The sequence below is a fragment of the Ranitomeya variabilis genome, chromosome 3 (genome assembly GCF_051348905.1).
Source record: "Ranitomeya variabilis isolate aRanVar5 chromosome 3, aRanVar5.hap1, whole genome shotgun sequence".
NCBI classification, from domain to species: Eukaryota; Metazoa; Chordata; class Amphibia; order Anura; family Dendrobatidae; genus Ranitomeya; species Ranitomeya variabilis.
This window is the reverse complement of record NC_135234.1, coordinates 319,011,509-319,026,767: the sequence shown is the minus strand read 5'-3', so window position 1 is coordinate 319,026,767 and position 15,259 is coordinate 319,011,509. Positions and strand designations below refer to the sequence as shown.

Here is a 15,259-nt window from a genome sequence, read left to right as displayed (position 1 = left end):
ATACTGCGTTCAGATTGATCCACTTGTCATTTTGTTTCATTTACTCACTAAAAACGGACCACTGTTATTAGGTCAAAAGTGGCCATTTTTTGTTGTTTTTTTTTTAATCTGCCATACTGTTCCAGAGATGGGGCCCTTTTTATTTAGTGCTATTTTTTTATTGGCTGTATGAAGGCAACATTGCTCACAGGACAATAATGCAGAGCAGTTTCGTCCTTTCCCGATGTGGCCATTTTATGTTTTTGCACTTTTCGTTTACTCCTCTTCTTCCCACAGCCATAACTTTTTTTCCCTTTTGATATAGCCATGTGAAAGCTTGTTTTCTCGTGACATTTTGTATCTTTGATTGGCCTCATGCATTTTACCATATGATTAACTGACAAACGGGGAAAAAATTTAAAGTGCAGCAAAATTGCAAAAAAAACCCCTGCAATTTCACAATTGGTTTTCTTTTGGGCTTTTGTTTTACAGTGGCCATTACCCAGTAAAATTACCTAGCAATGTGATATTCCCGGCCAGTACTATTATGGCAATGCCATGCACAAAGTGTTTCAGGTTTTGTTTATTCTTTTCTCATTATGGCGTTTCTTGATTAGTTTACTTCTATATTTTGTTACAGAACAGATTTACAGATACAAAATGTATTAGGACCCTACTAGGACAACCCCTACTTCCACTAAATGTTTGGCCTCAATTATATAATAAAGCCTATACTCTCCTCCCACTCCCATGCTGTACCCGCAGTGTTGGCACTTGTGGTTTTGGGGCTGTGATGCGGTGGATGACACGTAATGCCCGACACTCAATCAGCGCTCGCGTCACTGTCTCCCTTTTCATGTTCAGGTTGTTGGAAGGTGAAGTCCTGGATCAGCTGCAGCCCTGACTTCCTCTTCATGGTCGAAGGTGGAGACAGTGATTCCAGCGCTGATGTGACACATTAGGCCTTCGTTCAATCAGCGCATCATGTCACAGAGGGGGTGATTCAAACTTTGATATTCAATATATATTATTTATTAGTACAGACCAAAAGTTTGGACACACCTTTCCATTTAAAGATTTTTCTGTATTTTCATGACTATGAAAATTGTACATTCACACTGAAGGCATCAAAACTATGAATTAACACATGTGGAATTATATACTTAACAAAAAAGTGTGAAACAACTGAAATTATGTCTTATATTCTAAGTTCTTCAAAGTAGCCACCTTTTGCTTTGATGACTGCTTTGCACACTCTTGGCATTCTCTTGATGAGCTTCAAGAGGTAGTCACCTGGAATGGTTTTCACTTCACAGGTGTGCCCTGTCAGGTTTAATAAGTGGGATTTCTTGCCTTATAAATGGGGTTGGGACCATCAGTTGTGTTGTGCAGAAGTCTGGTGGATACACAGCTGATAGTCCTACTGAATAGACTGTTAGAATTTGTATTATGGCAAGAAAAAAGCAGCTAAGTAAAGAAAAATGAGTGGTCATCATTACTTTAAGAAATGAAGGTCAGTCAGTCCGAAAAATTGGGAAAACTTTGAAAGTGTCCCCAAGTGCAGTGGCAAAAACCATCAAGCGCTACAAAGAAACTGGCTCACATGAGGACCGCCCCAGGAAAGGAAGACAAAAATTCACCTCTGCTTTTGAGGATAAGTTTATCCGAGTCACCAGCCTCAGAAATCGCAGGTTAACAGCAGCTCAGATTAGAGACCAAGTCAATGCCACACAGAGTTCTAGCAGCAGACACATCTCTACAACAACTGTTAAGAGGAGACTTTGTGCAGCAGGCCTTCATGGTAAAATAGCTGCTAGGAAACCACTGCTAAGGACAGGCAACCAGCAGAAGAGACTTGTTTGGGCTAAAGAACACAAGGAATGGACATTAGACCAGTGGAAATCTGTGCTTTGGTCTGATGAGTCCAAATTTGAGATCTTTGGTTCCAACCACCGTGTCTTTGTGTGATGCAGAAAAGGTGAATGGATGGACTCTACATGCCTGGTTCCCACCGTGAAGCATGAAGGAGGATGTGTGATGGTGTGGGGGTGCTTTGCTGGTGTCACTGTTAAGGATTTATTCAAAATTGAAGGCATACTGAACCAGCATGGCTACCACAGCATCTTGCAGTGGCATGCTATTCCATCTGGTTTGCGTTTAGTAGGACCATCATTTATTTTTCAACAGGACAATGACCCCAAACACACCTCCAGGCTGTGTAAGGGCTATTTGACCAAGAAGGAGAATGATTCGGGTGCTAAGCCAGATGACCTGGCCTCCACAGTCACCAGACCTGAACCCAGTCGAGATGGTTTGGGGTGAGCTGGACCTCAGAGTGAAGGCAAAGGCAAAAGGGCCAACAAGTGCTAAGCATCTCTGGGAACTCCTTCAAGATTGTTGGAAGACCATTCCTGGTGACTATCTCTTGAAGCTCATCAAGAGAATGCCAAGAGTGTGCAATGCAGTCATCAAAGCAAAAGGTGACTACTTTGAAGAACCTAGAATATAAGACATTCAGTGATACCTAGGATGTGGTATTTGTGTTCCCTTTATTTTTTTGAGCAGTGTAATTTTTTTTTATACTGTTTTGTAGTCCCGTTTAGGTGACTTTAACCTATGATCATCCTATCGCTTATACTGTACAATGTACAGCAATAAACACAGTATTGCTGCATGTAGTGCAAATCGCAGTCCTATGAGAACAAGTTGCTTGCTGTTCTCAATAGTTGCACTGTCCTGATAGGCACCGTGATCTTCAGCAGAATCCCAGCTGTCATGTCATGCCATCAACACCTTGTGATCGCTTAGAACTGTGCTAATCTCTTGGGCCAATTAGCAGTGATGTCTAACAGACAAACTGCAGCGAACGGAGCTCTACCCATGATGGCCGAATAACCCTGATGATAATAATAATAATCTTTATTTTTATAAGACATACTGATAGATTCCCTATCAGTATGTCTTTGGAATTTGGGATGAAACCGGAGAACCCGGAGGAAACCCACGCAAACACAGAGAGAGCATACAAACTCCTTGCAGATGTTGTCCTTGGTGGAGTTTGAACCCAGGATTCCAGCGCTGCAAGGCCTCAGTGCTAACCGCTGAGCCACCATTCTGCCACTGATGTCTGCTGGGAAATATGCGGACATAGCTCCTGAGATGGCATCAGACTTGGACCCAACATTGGATGTAATTTGTACAATTATTGCCTGTAAGGTGTTAAAGCTGATGGCAAAGAATCCTGTGAGCAATACTCCCTTTGCAAAGACGATAGAAGTTATTACTAAATTAAAAAAGCCTATATCTTTGAAACCATTTGGAACAAACAAAAAAGTCTTGAACGCCTTTTTAATCTGGAGACAGGTCATCTTTAATCACATTTTTAAGCAAAAGTTAAATCTGTATTGAGGAAGCCTAAGTAGTGTTCCTATTTTTAGTTGACTAATAAAGACCATCAAGTATTCAGTACTTTAACAGCTAGTTAGCTACAGAGCTGTCGTTTTACTTAAAATATGACCTCACGCACTTTAAAAAAAAAAAAAAATATCTAGATGCTATAAATATTAAAATTTGCATAGCCAGTCATTCTCCACAATTGTTGTAATCCTTTTGTTTTATTTCTATCAACAGAAATCCAGCTCCTCTACCACTACAAATGAGAAAATCACAAAATTGTATGAATTAGGTGGTGAGCCAGAGAGGAAAATGTGGGTTGATCGCTACCTATCGTTCACAGAAGAGAAAGCGATGGGCATGACTAATCTACCTGCTGTTGGCAGAAAGCCCTTAGACTTGTACCGCCTGTACATGTCTGTCAAGGATATTGGCGGACTCACCCAGGTCTGTTATGTCCCAAAGTTAAATTATTTATCTATCTGGGCTGTTTGTTTTATTTTCCAAATTCTCCCAAATCAATTTATTTTTCCCTTCTACAGGTAAATAAGAATAAGAAGTGGAGAGAGCTTGCAACAAACCTCAATGTGGGCACATCAAGCAGCGCAGCTAGCTCTTTAAAGAAACAGTACATACAGTGTTTGTATGCATTTGAGTGCAAAATTGAGAGGGGAGAAGACCCACCACCTGATATTTTTGCATCTGCAGAAGCGAAAAAACAAGCAAAAATTCAACCACCATCTCCGGGTAAAAAAATGTTTTATCATAAATATGACCAGAATGACAGTGTCTTCCTTTTGTGAGTTTGTAATTTTTTTTTTTTCCCGGTTAATGGTTTCCATTAATTTAGCTGGCTCGGGCTCCATGCAGGGACCGCAGACTCCACAGTCCACAAGTAGTTCCATGGCCGAAGGAGGGGATCTGAAGCCCCCCACACCAGCATCAACCCCACACAACCAGATGCCTCCCATGCCAGGCATGAGGTAAGCTTCATCTTAACCCTTTTTGCTGCTAGGGGTTATTCCATTTTGCACCTCTTAGCAGAACAATTTTCACACTTTTGATATGTACAAGTAATATTTTTAAATTACAAAATAAAGATTTGATATTATTCCTCCATACCTCCTATATTTTCTGAAAGTAGACACGTGGCACATTGTCAGAATGTCTCTTTGCATCAAAATGAAATTTTTAAAAATTTTTAGAGGTTAGATATTAGTGGTCAAGTAACAAGATAATTGGATACAATATACCTCTTTAAAATAAAACCTTTGCAGAGTCAATACATACCACTTTGGCCTATGTATACATTTTATATATCTTTATATAATCATCGTAAGTGGAGAGACCAAACATCTAGTTTATGCTGGAAAATGCCAATCATATGTCACTTTACAATAACTTTATAATGCCTTTACTATCCCTGTGATTGATTGTTTTTGTGACACATTGTTCTTTCTGTAGTTTTCAGAAACCTACATGTGCTTTTTCCCCTTAATTTCCATTTAAAAAAAAACAAAAAAACCCACCTTTTTATAGTATTCTAAATGTTGTTTAGGAGGTTTAACCCTTCAGATACTTGATGTGAATTAATGAAAAGTGGGGAAAAAAAAATCCATGTTTTTTTCGGTCTCCCATGACAGCACCACGAGACATGGAATCCACCCTTCAGGGACAAGAAATCTACAGATATAAAAGGGCGGCACCTCTCCCATGAATCATTTGGTTTCCTGTCCCTGACGGGAACCCTTTTCCTACAGACATACCTGTGAAGGATTCTGACGGATCCCAGGCCCGGCCAGTCGGTTCAGGTAGTGGGCCTCCCCTACCTCGGCTGGTGCGGGGTCCCTGAAAGCGCCACGGTGGGTCCAGGGTGGACCGCATGGCAGTGAGCGGGCAGGTGGAGTGGTGTCCGGAGGATTACTGACTCCGGAGGGCCAGCACCGGAAGAAGGCAAGTATGCCCCTTTAGATTCTGTGCGGTCCCTGGTGTAGCGGTGCCCAGTGTGCTGCTGGGGCTGTGGTGTTGTAGTGTTGGCCCCAAACTTTGAGGGAAAAAAACCTTACACAAGTTGTCACCCAATTTATCCTGAGTATATGGAAATATGTGATTGTACACTGAGGCTCAAAAGGAAAGAGCCATTTGGAGTGCAAATTGTTCTGGAATTGTTTCTGGTTGCCTTTTCAGAGCCCCTGAGGTGTTGGTAAAGAAAAAATCAAGGCATTTATCAAGAGGTGTACTGATATATCTTGAAGACACTTCTGGGGTCAAAATTATCAATAATTTGTATAAGATTCTGTGAGACAGATTTTTATTTTTTTTTTCTTGTGGCACTAAAGGGCTAGTTCACACGACTGTTTCGTCCCTCATTTGAGAGAAAATCTGTCCTATTACACTGTTCAACAGTCAAATTGGTTCAGAGACAAGAACAGTTGAACCCAACTAATTTTGTGATGGTGAAAACGAATGATTCTTAAATTTGCGGATTTGCTTTAATTTTCAAGCTCCAGAGGGTGTTGTAATTACTTATGACACATTTCTTGCAGGCTTATAGAAAAATGATACCTTTATTATTTCATCATTAGTGCATTGTTAGTAGCTAGCTAGTTTATTACGTTATCTTTTTAGGCTATTGAGCCTTCACTAGTCGATCATCTTAAGGTGACCAATAAAAAAAGCCAACAGTGTTCTGATGACGTAATCCTAACTACAAATGCATCACCTACTTTTAGAAATGCTCTCTGTGTAAGGTACACTATTTTGGGATTTCTTATCTTGGTTTCTTAGCATATTGACGTGTTTTGTTTTTTTTTCAGATATGACTCTTGCAACCACAAAGTGGATAGTTTTTGCTACATATGCAGAGAAGTCACTTTTGTGTCATAAAGGCAAAACTTTACTACCATGATAAGGAAAGACTACAACCTGTATTTATTCGATCGTCCATGATGGCACCACCAGAGTGAGGGGATACGCCCTTCAGGAACAGGAAACCTACAGATACATAAGGGCGGCAACTCTCCCACGCATCATTTGGTTTCCTGTTCCTGGAGGACAGGATGCCTACAGATCATCCATTTTTTACATCAGGATTCCCAGGCCGACTGACCGACCCAGGTAGCGAGGGGGTCTTCTACCTCGGTCAGTGCGGGGTCCCTGGAAGCGCCACGGTGGGCCCGGGCAGGGCTCTACGACAGCGTGCGGTGCAGGTAGAGCGGAATCCGGTGGATGGCAGTCTCCAGAAGCCAGCGCCGGTAGGTGAGTATACAGAGACGCTGCAGGGCTGCTTTTTGGCCCATCTGCAGCAATGGATGAGCCGGAAGCTCCCGTGGTTCAGCAGGAGCGTGCCTCAGAGAGGTCCCATGCGAACCCCTAACTGAAAAATTGAGGACGAAGTGGACAGCCCAGCCGCAAGAGTTCCTCCAGACTGAAGGATTCAGCTCACTCCCCCAGTAATCCGATACCTACCGCTACTGCTTGGGTAAGAGATCTCCATGAATGTACCCTGATGCAGTTTATTTTTCCTTATGTTCTTTCTCTAGAGGAAGAAATGCTCTGATAAAACAAAAAAACAAGGAATGTGCCCTTTGTAATTGTCCCTTGCCAGGCGCCTGCCCTAAAAGGTTATGTCAGCCATGTGTACAACAGATGGTAGGGAGAAAGAGGGGGAAAAAAATGGTAGTCCCTAGTTAATTGCATAGTCCCTTACACTTTTCCCCACTCCCACAGGTGGCGGAAGAAACCCCGGATTTCACCTCGAATCTTAGAGAAATTATCAGAAGAGAAGTTAAGGATTCCCTAAAGTCCCTATCTCAAGGGGAATCTTCAAAAAGGAAAAGAGAAGCAAGTTTTTCAGGGTCAGACTCTTCAGCTGCCCCTAGGATAAGCGAATATTATTCAGAAGCCTCTGCATCCTCTTCAGAAGAGGACTCCAACCGTTTTTGCTTTCCCCTGGATCAAATGGACAAACTGGTTAAATCAGTTGGGTCCACTATGGGGGTAGCTGACGCAAAACCGGAACTTTCTGCACAGGACCTGATGTTAGGCGGCCTAGACCCAAGGAAGCGCAGAGTCTTTCCACTAAATGACAAGGTTCAGAACCTGATAGTGGAAAAAGCCAGAAAAGAAGGGCTCCCTACTACCACCAGCCTTTAAACGGAGATATCCCTTCGAGGACCCATTGGTGAACAGATGGGACAAAGTGCCGAAGCTAGACACAGCAGTTGCTAAAGCTTCCAAAAAATCCTCCATTCCCTTTGGTGATATGGCCTCCTTAAAAGATCCACTTGATAAAAAAGCAGACTCGTTTCTAAAAGGGACATGGGAAATGTCGGCTGGCGCTCTAAGACCAGCAGTGGCTGCAATGTGCACAGCCAGATCCTTGGTCTGGCTGGATCAACTCAAATCCCAACTAGAAGATGGGGCCTTGAGGGAATCCATCTTGAAGTCCCTGCCAATAATCCAGAATGCTGCAGCCTTTCTAGCCGATGCTTCGGCAGACTCAGCAAGGATGGCAGCCAGGGCCGCAGGACTAACAAATGCAGCTCGTACGGCGCTATGGCTAAAGTGTTGGCTAGTGGACATCCAGGCCAGATCCCGTCTTTGCTCTATCCCGTGTGAGGAAGAATATCTGTTCGGCCCAGTTCTGGACTAACTTTTAGAAAAAGCTGGGGACGAGAAAAAGAAATGTCCCAGTTTGCTGACCCCTTCTTATAGACGTCCCTTCACTGGGAAAAGATTTTTTCCTAGAAGGTCGTCCAGAGATCAAGGCAGATGGGATGAAAAAAGGAGAGGTACTGGATTTATGTTTGGAGGTGGGGGGGCGCCAGGAACTATCTTGTGAGGTCAAGAAGCCACCCCAATGACTAGCCGCTCCGGTAGGAGGTAGGCTAACTGCCTTCTACCCGGCTTGGTCCCTGATTTCCAATAGCAATTGGATCCTGGGATTGATAGCCACGGGTCTGCGATTAGAATTTTCCTGTATTCCCCAAAACAGGTTCAGGATTACCCCACTCAGATCTTCCCCAACAGAACAGGCAGCCCTGATAGCTGAAATTTGTGACCTGTGCAGCAAAAAGGTTCTGTCAGAAGTGCCGGAGGAAGAAAGGGGTAGAGGTTTCTACTCCCCTCTGTTCCTAGTCCGTAAACAGAGCTCACCAGCGGTCCATTTAGAAGGGTCGGTCCGACACTTTCAGTATGGTACCCTTCCCTTTGGTATTGCAGTCACCCTTCGGGTGTTCACTAAAGTTATAGCCAAGGTTATGGCTCATCTGCATGAGTCTGACATTCTGGTGATCCCCTACCACGATGACTTCCTTATTATAGGCAAAACAGCGGATCATTGTTTGGAGCAGTTACAGAAAGTAATGTCTGCCCTGGAACAGTTAGGGTGGCTGCTAAGCATCAAAAAATCCTGACTACAGCCCATGAGAGTTCAGCAATTCTTAGATCTAATCTGATTCCCAGAATCAGGAATGAAGTCTGGCTCCGGATAAATTAGTTTACCCGCACAATCAGGTCCTGAACGCCTCCAATAACCCCACCATGTCCCTCAAAAAAGCCATGTCTCTTTTAGGCTCTCTCATCCTGTATTCCAGCGGTCTGGAGGGCCTAGTTCCTTACAGGGAAATTGCAGGGCGAGGTTTTGTGTCAAAAAACTTTGTGGGGTTACCTAGAAGGCCAGCTAACTTTGTCTCGAAACACTATAAAATCCCTCGACTGGTGGCTAGAGAGAAACAATCTATCCAGGGGTCCCCTGGGAATATAATCCCTTCCAGTTGGGGGCTCATGTCGGTGAAGTTTTAGTCCAGGGACTTTAGCAGCATCATCAGGTGGAGAGATCTTCTAACCTGAAAGAGTTAACAGTAGTGGAGCAGGCGGCTAAAAGACTCCTTGTGTATCTACAGGGTCATCACGTACTGGTGTTCTTCGACAATCAGGTCACCGTGGCGTATATCAATCGCCAAGGCGTTCCAGAACCCTGATGAATGTAGCAGATCGTTTGTTCCAACTCACAGAACAGCATTTTCTGTCTTTAACCGCTCTACATATAAAAGGAAGAGAAAACACTACAGCGGATTACTTAAGCCGCAACCTTCTAAGACAAGGGGAATGGTCCCTAAAAACCTATATCTTCGACCTGCTTGTGGAAAAGTGGGGTCAACCAGAAGTGGATCTCTTCGCCACCAGGGAGAACAAGAAAGTGAGACCATTTTGCTCACTGAATCCCAGAGAGGATCCATTGGCAGTATACGCTTTTTTGATAAAGTGGAACTTCAGGCTAGCATATGCCTTCCCTCCCCTGTCTCTACTTCCTCTGGTGATGAGGAAAATCAGGAAGGACAAGGCCAAGATTATGGTTCTCATTCCTCAGGACCATGTCGGTATCCGACCCATGGGTCCTACCAGACATCCATCCCAGATCTCCTATCTCAGGGCCCAGTCTACCATCCTGCAGATGGATGGCCTGCATCTGACGGCGTGGAATTTGAACTGTCACTGCTAAAAAAGAGGTTTCTCCCCAGGCTTGATTAATACCCTACTTAAAAGCAGAAAAATAATCACTACCCAAATTTACAGTAGAATCTGGAAAAGGTTCCTTCAGAGCTCAGGGGTGGTAGCTGGTCAATCAGCACCCATAAACCAGATTTTAGAATTCCTACAAAAAGGTCTGGACATGGGGTTATCCCCTAGCACTCTTATAGTACAGTTGTCAGCCTTAGGGGCCCTCTTTGGCTGTAACATTGCCGGTAATTAGTGGATTAGTAGGTTCATTTAGACGGCAAGTAGGTCCAAACCAGTAGTGAAAGATGGGGTCATGCCGTGGGATTTAAACATAGTCGGCCATGACGGAGACCACATTTGAAACGGTTTCATCGACCTCCATAAAAAACTTGTCCCTCAAAGTAACCTTCCTGGTAGCACTAACATCAGCTCGTAGAGCAAGTGACATCCAGGCGTTATCCAGGCTTCCTCCTTGTATGCAATTTAGAGATGATAGGGTAATACTTTCACCTGATCCAGCATATCTACGTAAGGTAGTTTCCAGATTTCATAGGACGCAGGAAATAGTCCTTCCATCCTTCCTCCCTAATCCTAGTAGTGAAAAAGAAAAGAAACTACACACCCTAGAGGTAAAGAGATGTCTCCTAGAATACCTAGCGGTTACTAATCCCTGGAAAAAAGATAACGCCCTGTTTGTGTCCTAACTGGGTACTAGGAAAGGCCTAAGGGCATCAAAAAGTACGCTAGCTAGGTGGATCAGGGAGGCTATTTCGCTAGCCTACATCTCAAAGGGCAGGTCGGCACCTGGAGAACTGAGGGTGCATTCCACTAGAGCCATGGCAGCCTCGTGTGCGGAGAGATCGGAGGTGTTGATTGACCAAATATGTAAGGCTGCTACTTGGTCCTCTCTAAACACGTTTTTTAACCATTATAGACTAGATCTGGGTGCTTCCTCAGACCTCTCCTTTGGTGTAAGGGTGCTGCAGGCTGTAGTCCCTCCCTAATTAGTTATTACTCTCTGTAATTCTCTCTGGTGGTGCTGTCATGGACGATCGAATAAAGTTTGTTACTCACCGGTTAACGGTATTTTTCGGAGTCCATGACATCACCCGTAGATTCCCTCCCTTTTCTTTAGTTCTGGGTATGCACCTCTTCCTCTTATAATCCACATGTGGTAAATAGTAAATAGTTAGTAGTAATATTATTGTATATAAATCATGTCATTAACCTTGGTGGTCCTCTTTTGCTCTGTAAACCAACTGATGCGTGAGGAGAGGTACCACCATTATGTATCTGTAGGTTTTCTGTTCCTGAAGGGTGGATCCCCTTTCTCTGGTGGTGCTGTCATGGACTCCGAAAAATACTGTTAACTGGTGAGTAACTAATACCTTTGGCTGCAGAATAGGAGACAGGACAAGAGTTGGGCTGCACACACATGCTGCTATAGATGTGCATCACATCTTACCCAATGGTTGCATGGGAAGAGGCATTCTATGCCTTTTGTTATTCCAATGATCGGGGGAGAACCAACCGATCACACTAATTACTATTTCTGACCCCTCATTAGGATAGCAGTTTCAAGGAAGAAGTGGTGCACTTTAGTCTCCAAACATTGCATCTGCCATATTCCCAGTACCACATACAGAAGAACTGTCCAAAGCACAAGAAACTTTGAGTCGAGTGAAGTGAGAAAGAAGAGGGGATACTTGGTGTCATTAAGCATCTTCTTCTCTCATGACCCAGACTTTGTCAACAACCTCAACTGAACCACATCAAAAAAACCTTAAGTGAGCTGAAAGATCTTGTTAGAAATTTGGATCTGCCCAAGAGTAAAGGTACCTTCACATTAAGCGACGCTGCAGCGATAGCGACAACGATGCCGATCGCTGCAGCGTCGCTGTTTGGTCGCTGGAGAACTGTCACACAGACCGCTCTCCAGCGACCAACGATGCCGAAGTCCCCGGGTAACCAGGGTAAACATCGGGTTACTAAGCGCAGGGCCGCGCTTAGTAACCCGATGTTTACCCTGGTTACCAGCGTAAAATGTAAAAAAACAAACAGTACATACTTACATTCGCGTCCCCCGGCGTCCGCTTCCTGCACTGACTGAGCGCCGGCCCTAACAGCAGAGCGGTGACGTCACCGCTGTGCTGTACTTTCACTTTACGGCGCTCAGTCAGTGTGGGAAGCGGACGGCGGGGGACGCGAATGTAAGTATGTACTGTTTGTTTTTTTTACATTTTACACTGGTAACCAGGGTAAACATCGGGTTACTAAGCGCGGCCCTGCGCTTAGTAACCCGATGTTTACCCTGGTTACCAGTGTAAAACATCGCTGGTATCGTTGCTTTTGGTGTCAAACGCGACGATACACGCCGGTCTGACGACCAAATAAAGTTCTGAACTTTGTTCAACGACCAGCGATATCACAGCAGGATCCTGATCGCTGCTGCGTGTCAAACTAAACGATATCGCTAGCCAGGACGCTGCAACGTCACGGATTGTAGCGATATCGTTTAGTGTGAAGGTACCTTAAGGCTGAGCTCTTAGGTTCTAGGCTACAGGAGTGGAATCTTCTGGTGGGCGATGTTCAGATTTCTTTTTTCTGCAACTGTGATAAAGCAATACTTCTTCATGGAGGGCGATCTTGTGGCATGCAACATCATCAACAGTTTAATGGAAGCTCTGAATAGAAGTCGTAAACAAGAGAAATGGAGTCTCTTCATCGATTTGTCCAAAACAAGCCTAAAAGCCATCTTGCTGCGTAATTGCAATGTACTGCTTACAATTGCAATTGGTTATATAGTCCACCTGAAAGAAACCAATGACAACATGAAGTAGCTGTTGAGGTGCGACATATGACCAACATGTGTGGCCCCTCAGTGGTTGCCCTCTTACTTGGTCTCCATGGTGGATATACGAAGTACTGCTTTCTGTGAGTGGGATAGTCGTGCAAGAGAGCATCACTACAATAAGAGACTGGCCTCTCCTCCAACATTCACTTCAACCAGGGAGAAAAATGTTCTGCATTCAGCACTTGTTGACATAATATTTTGTTACTACCATTCCATATCAACTTGTGTCTAATGAAGAACTTTATAAAGGCAATGGATAAAAATGCAAAAGCATTCAAGCATCTCATCGATACATTTCAAAGGTTAAGTGAATCAAGGATAAAGGAAGAAGTCTTTACTGGACCTCAGATTCGTAAGCTTCAAGATTAGGAGTTTCTTTGTTTCAGGGCAAGGAAAAAGCTGCATGGGTAGCATTCATATTAGAGGTAACTAACTTTTTCTGGAAACTCAAGAGTGGATAACAATGAAGCATTGGTGGAAAATCTCCTCAAAACATAAGAATTTTGTCTGTAACCTGTCCTTTAAAGAATTTCTTACATTCAAATCCAGACTTTTCCACCAAACTGCGGAGCAGTGTGCTTCGAGCACAGTGAAAGATTTTACTAAGATATGGAGAAAAGATATCAAGGAAAATGGTAACTATCAATACTTGCAGATTACTGTTGGACAATTGTGAGTGATGATCCAATGTAGGAGTACAAGAGATAAGCAAAAAAAGAGCTGTCACTGAATGAGGACCAGCTTTTGTAGTACAATTTCTGTAATGGTTTATAATTCACAATAGTATTTAGACATGTTTTAGTTATTTGAATTGTTGCAAAGTTTCCACTAAATATATTATCAGGAAATTGGCCTGAAATATTCTGCATCTTAATATTTGCAAAACTGTTTTAAAGTACTGAAACTTCTGTACATTAAAGGAAATCTGTCACCCTAAAATTCGCCTATAAGCTAAGGCCACTGGCATCAGGGGCTTATCTACAGTATTCTGTAATGCTGTAGATAAGCCTCCGATGTAAACTGAAAGAGAAGAAAAACAAGTTAGATTATACTCACCCAGGGGAGGTCCCGGTCCTGTCCGATGGGCGTCGCGGTCTGGTCCAGGGCCTCCCATCTTCATACGATGACATTCTCTTCTGGTCTTCCTGCCGCGGCTCCGGCGCAGGCGTACGTTATCTGCCCTGTTGAGGGCAGAGCAAAGTACTGCAGTGCGCAAGCGCCAGGCCTCTCTGACCTTTCCCGGCGCCTGCGCACTGCAGTACTTTACTCTGCCCTCAACAGGGCAGATAAAGTAAAGTGCCGGAGCCGCGGCAGGAAGACAAGAAGAGGACGTCATTGTATGAAGATGAGAGGCCCCGGACCGCGACACCCATCGGACCGGACTGCAGCGGGACCGCCCCTGGGTGAGTATAATATAACGTGTTTTTCTCATCTTGCAGGATACATCGGGAGCTTATCTACAGAATGCATTACAGAATGCTGTAGATAAGCCCCTGATGCCAGTGGCCTTAGCTTATAGGTGAATTTTGTGGTGACAAATTCCCTTTTATTATGTGTAGCAGTAAAAGGGAAAACGTTATCATAGAAACAAGAGCCAACTAAATAAAATGTTATTGCCCGATTTAAGTTCAGGACGTTAAAGTCTTTAAATGGGCTGTCCACTACATTCTATACTGCCCCCACCAATTTTAAACCTTGTAAAGAAGTATTTTTATAAATGCCTCTTGTCATCTGTGCGTATGAGCGGTGCCATCACTAAATGCTCACTTGGCATCACGTGACTCCGGCTGCTGCTGATGTCACGTCAAGTTCCAAAATGCCTTACATCACCGTGGCTTGACCCAGTCGTGTGCACACCATCTGATTCACTGTGCTGTGGGTGGAGTTTCACCGCATGTCACAGGCCAGTAATCCAGCGCGCGCTTGCGGCTAATGAGAGCAGAGGAGAAAGGGAAAGCACGCTGTGGATACGGGGCTGTTACGTGCGGTGACATTATGCCCACAGCCCAATCAATCAGGAGGGGTGCGAGACTGTCTCACACCCATGTAATGCAAGGGATTATGCTACTTGGCATCAGCGGATGTCCACTGCAGCTACAGCTGGGGTCATGTGATGTTGAGTGAGCGGTCACAGGCACAGATGGCAGCAAGAGGTATTTACAAAAATACTGCTTTACAAGGTTTAAATCGGTGGGGTCCTTATCCAATGTAGTAGACAACCTCTGTAAGAATTGGCTCATAACTGACCCTGACAACTTTTCAAAATGTGTAAAACAGCGTCCATGTGGTCTGATTTGGAGAAGATAAAGGGAACAAAAAATACTCTTACATTCTGTCAGTCCGTGGAAACTGGACCACAGTAATACGGACCCATAGACTTGCATGGCCGAGTGCGATACGAGTTACAAATGCAAATCGTGCATGCTGTAATCATAGCTTTTTTTTTTTTTTTTTTTCCTTTGTCAGTGACAAATTGGACATGTGCATGGCCTCTCTAATATTATATAGTTGTCTGCATAAGAAGGCTTT

The 15,259-nt window shown here is 43.9% G+C and overlaps 1 protein-coding gene across 2 annotated transcripts in view; it reads left to right on the top strand.

The window, feature by feature from the left end:
• ARID1A (AT-rich interaction domain 1A) overlaps positions 1-15,259 on the top strand; it is a 183,857-nt gene that overhangs the window by 147,639 nt on the left and 20,959 nt on the right. For both annotated transcript variants that reach the window (XM_077295708.1, XM_077295707.1), the window contains exons 11-13: positions 3,610-3,819; positions 3,915-4,119; positions 4,223-4,355. In XM_077295708.1, the coding sequence (XP_077151823.1) occupies positions 3,610-3,819; positions 3,915-4,119; positions 4,223-4,355 (548 nt within the window). The remainder of the gene's footprint in view (positions 1-3,609; positions 3,820-3,914; positions 4,120-4,222; positions 4,356-15,259) is intronic.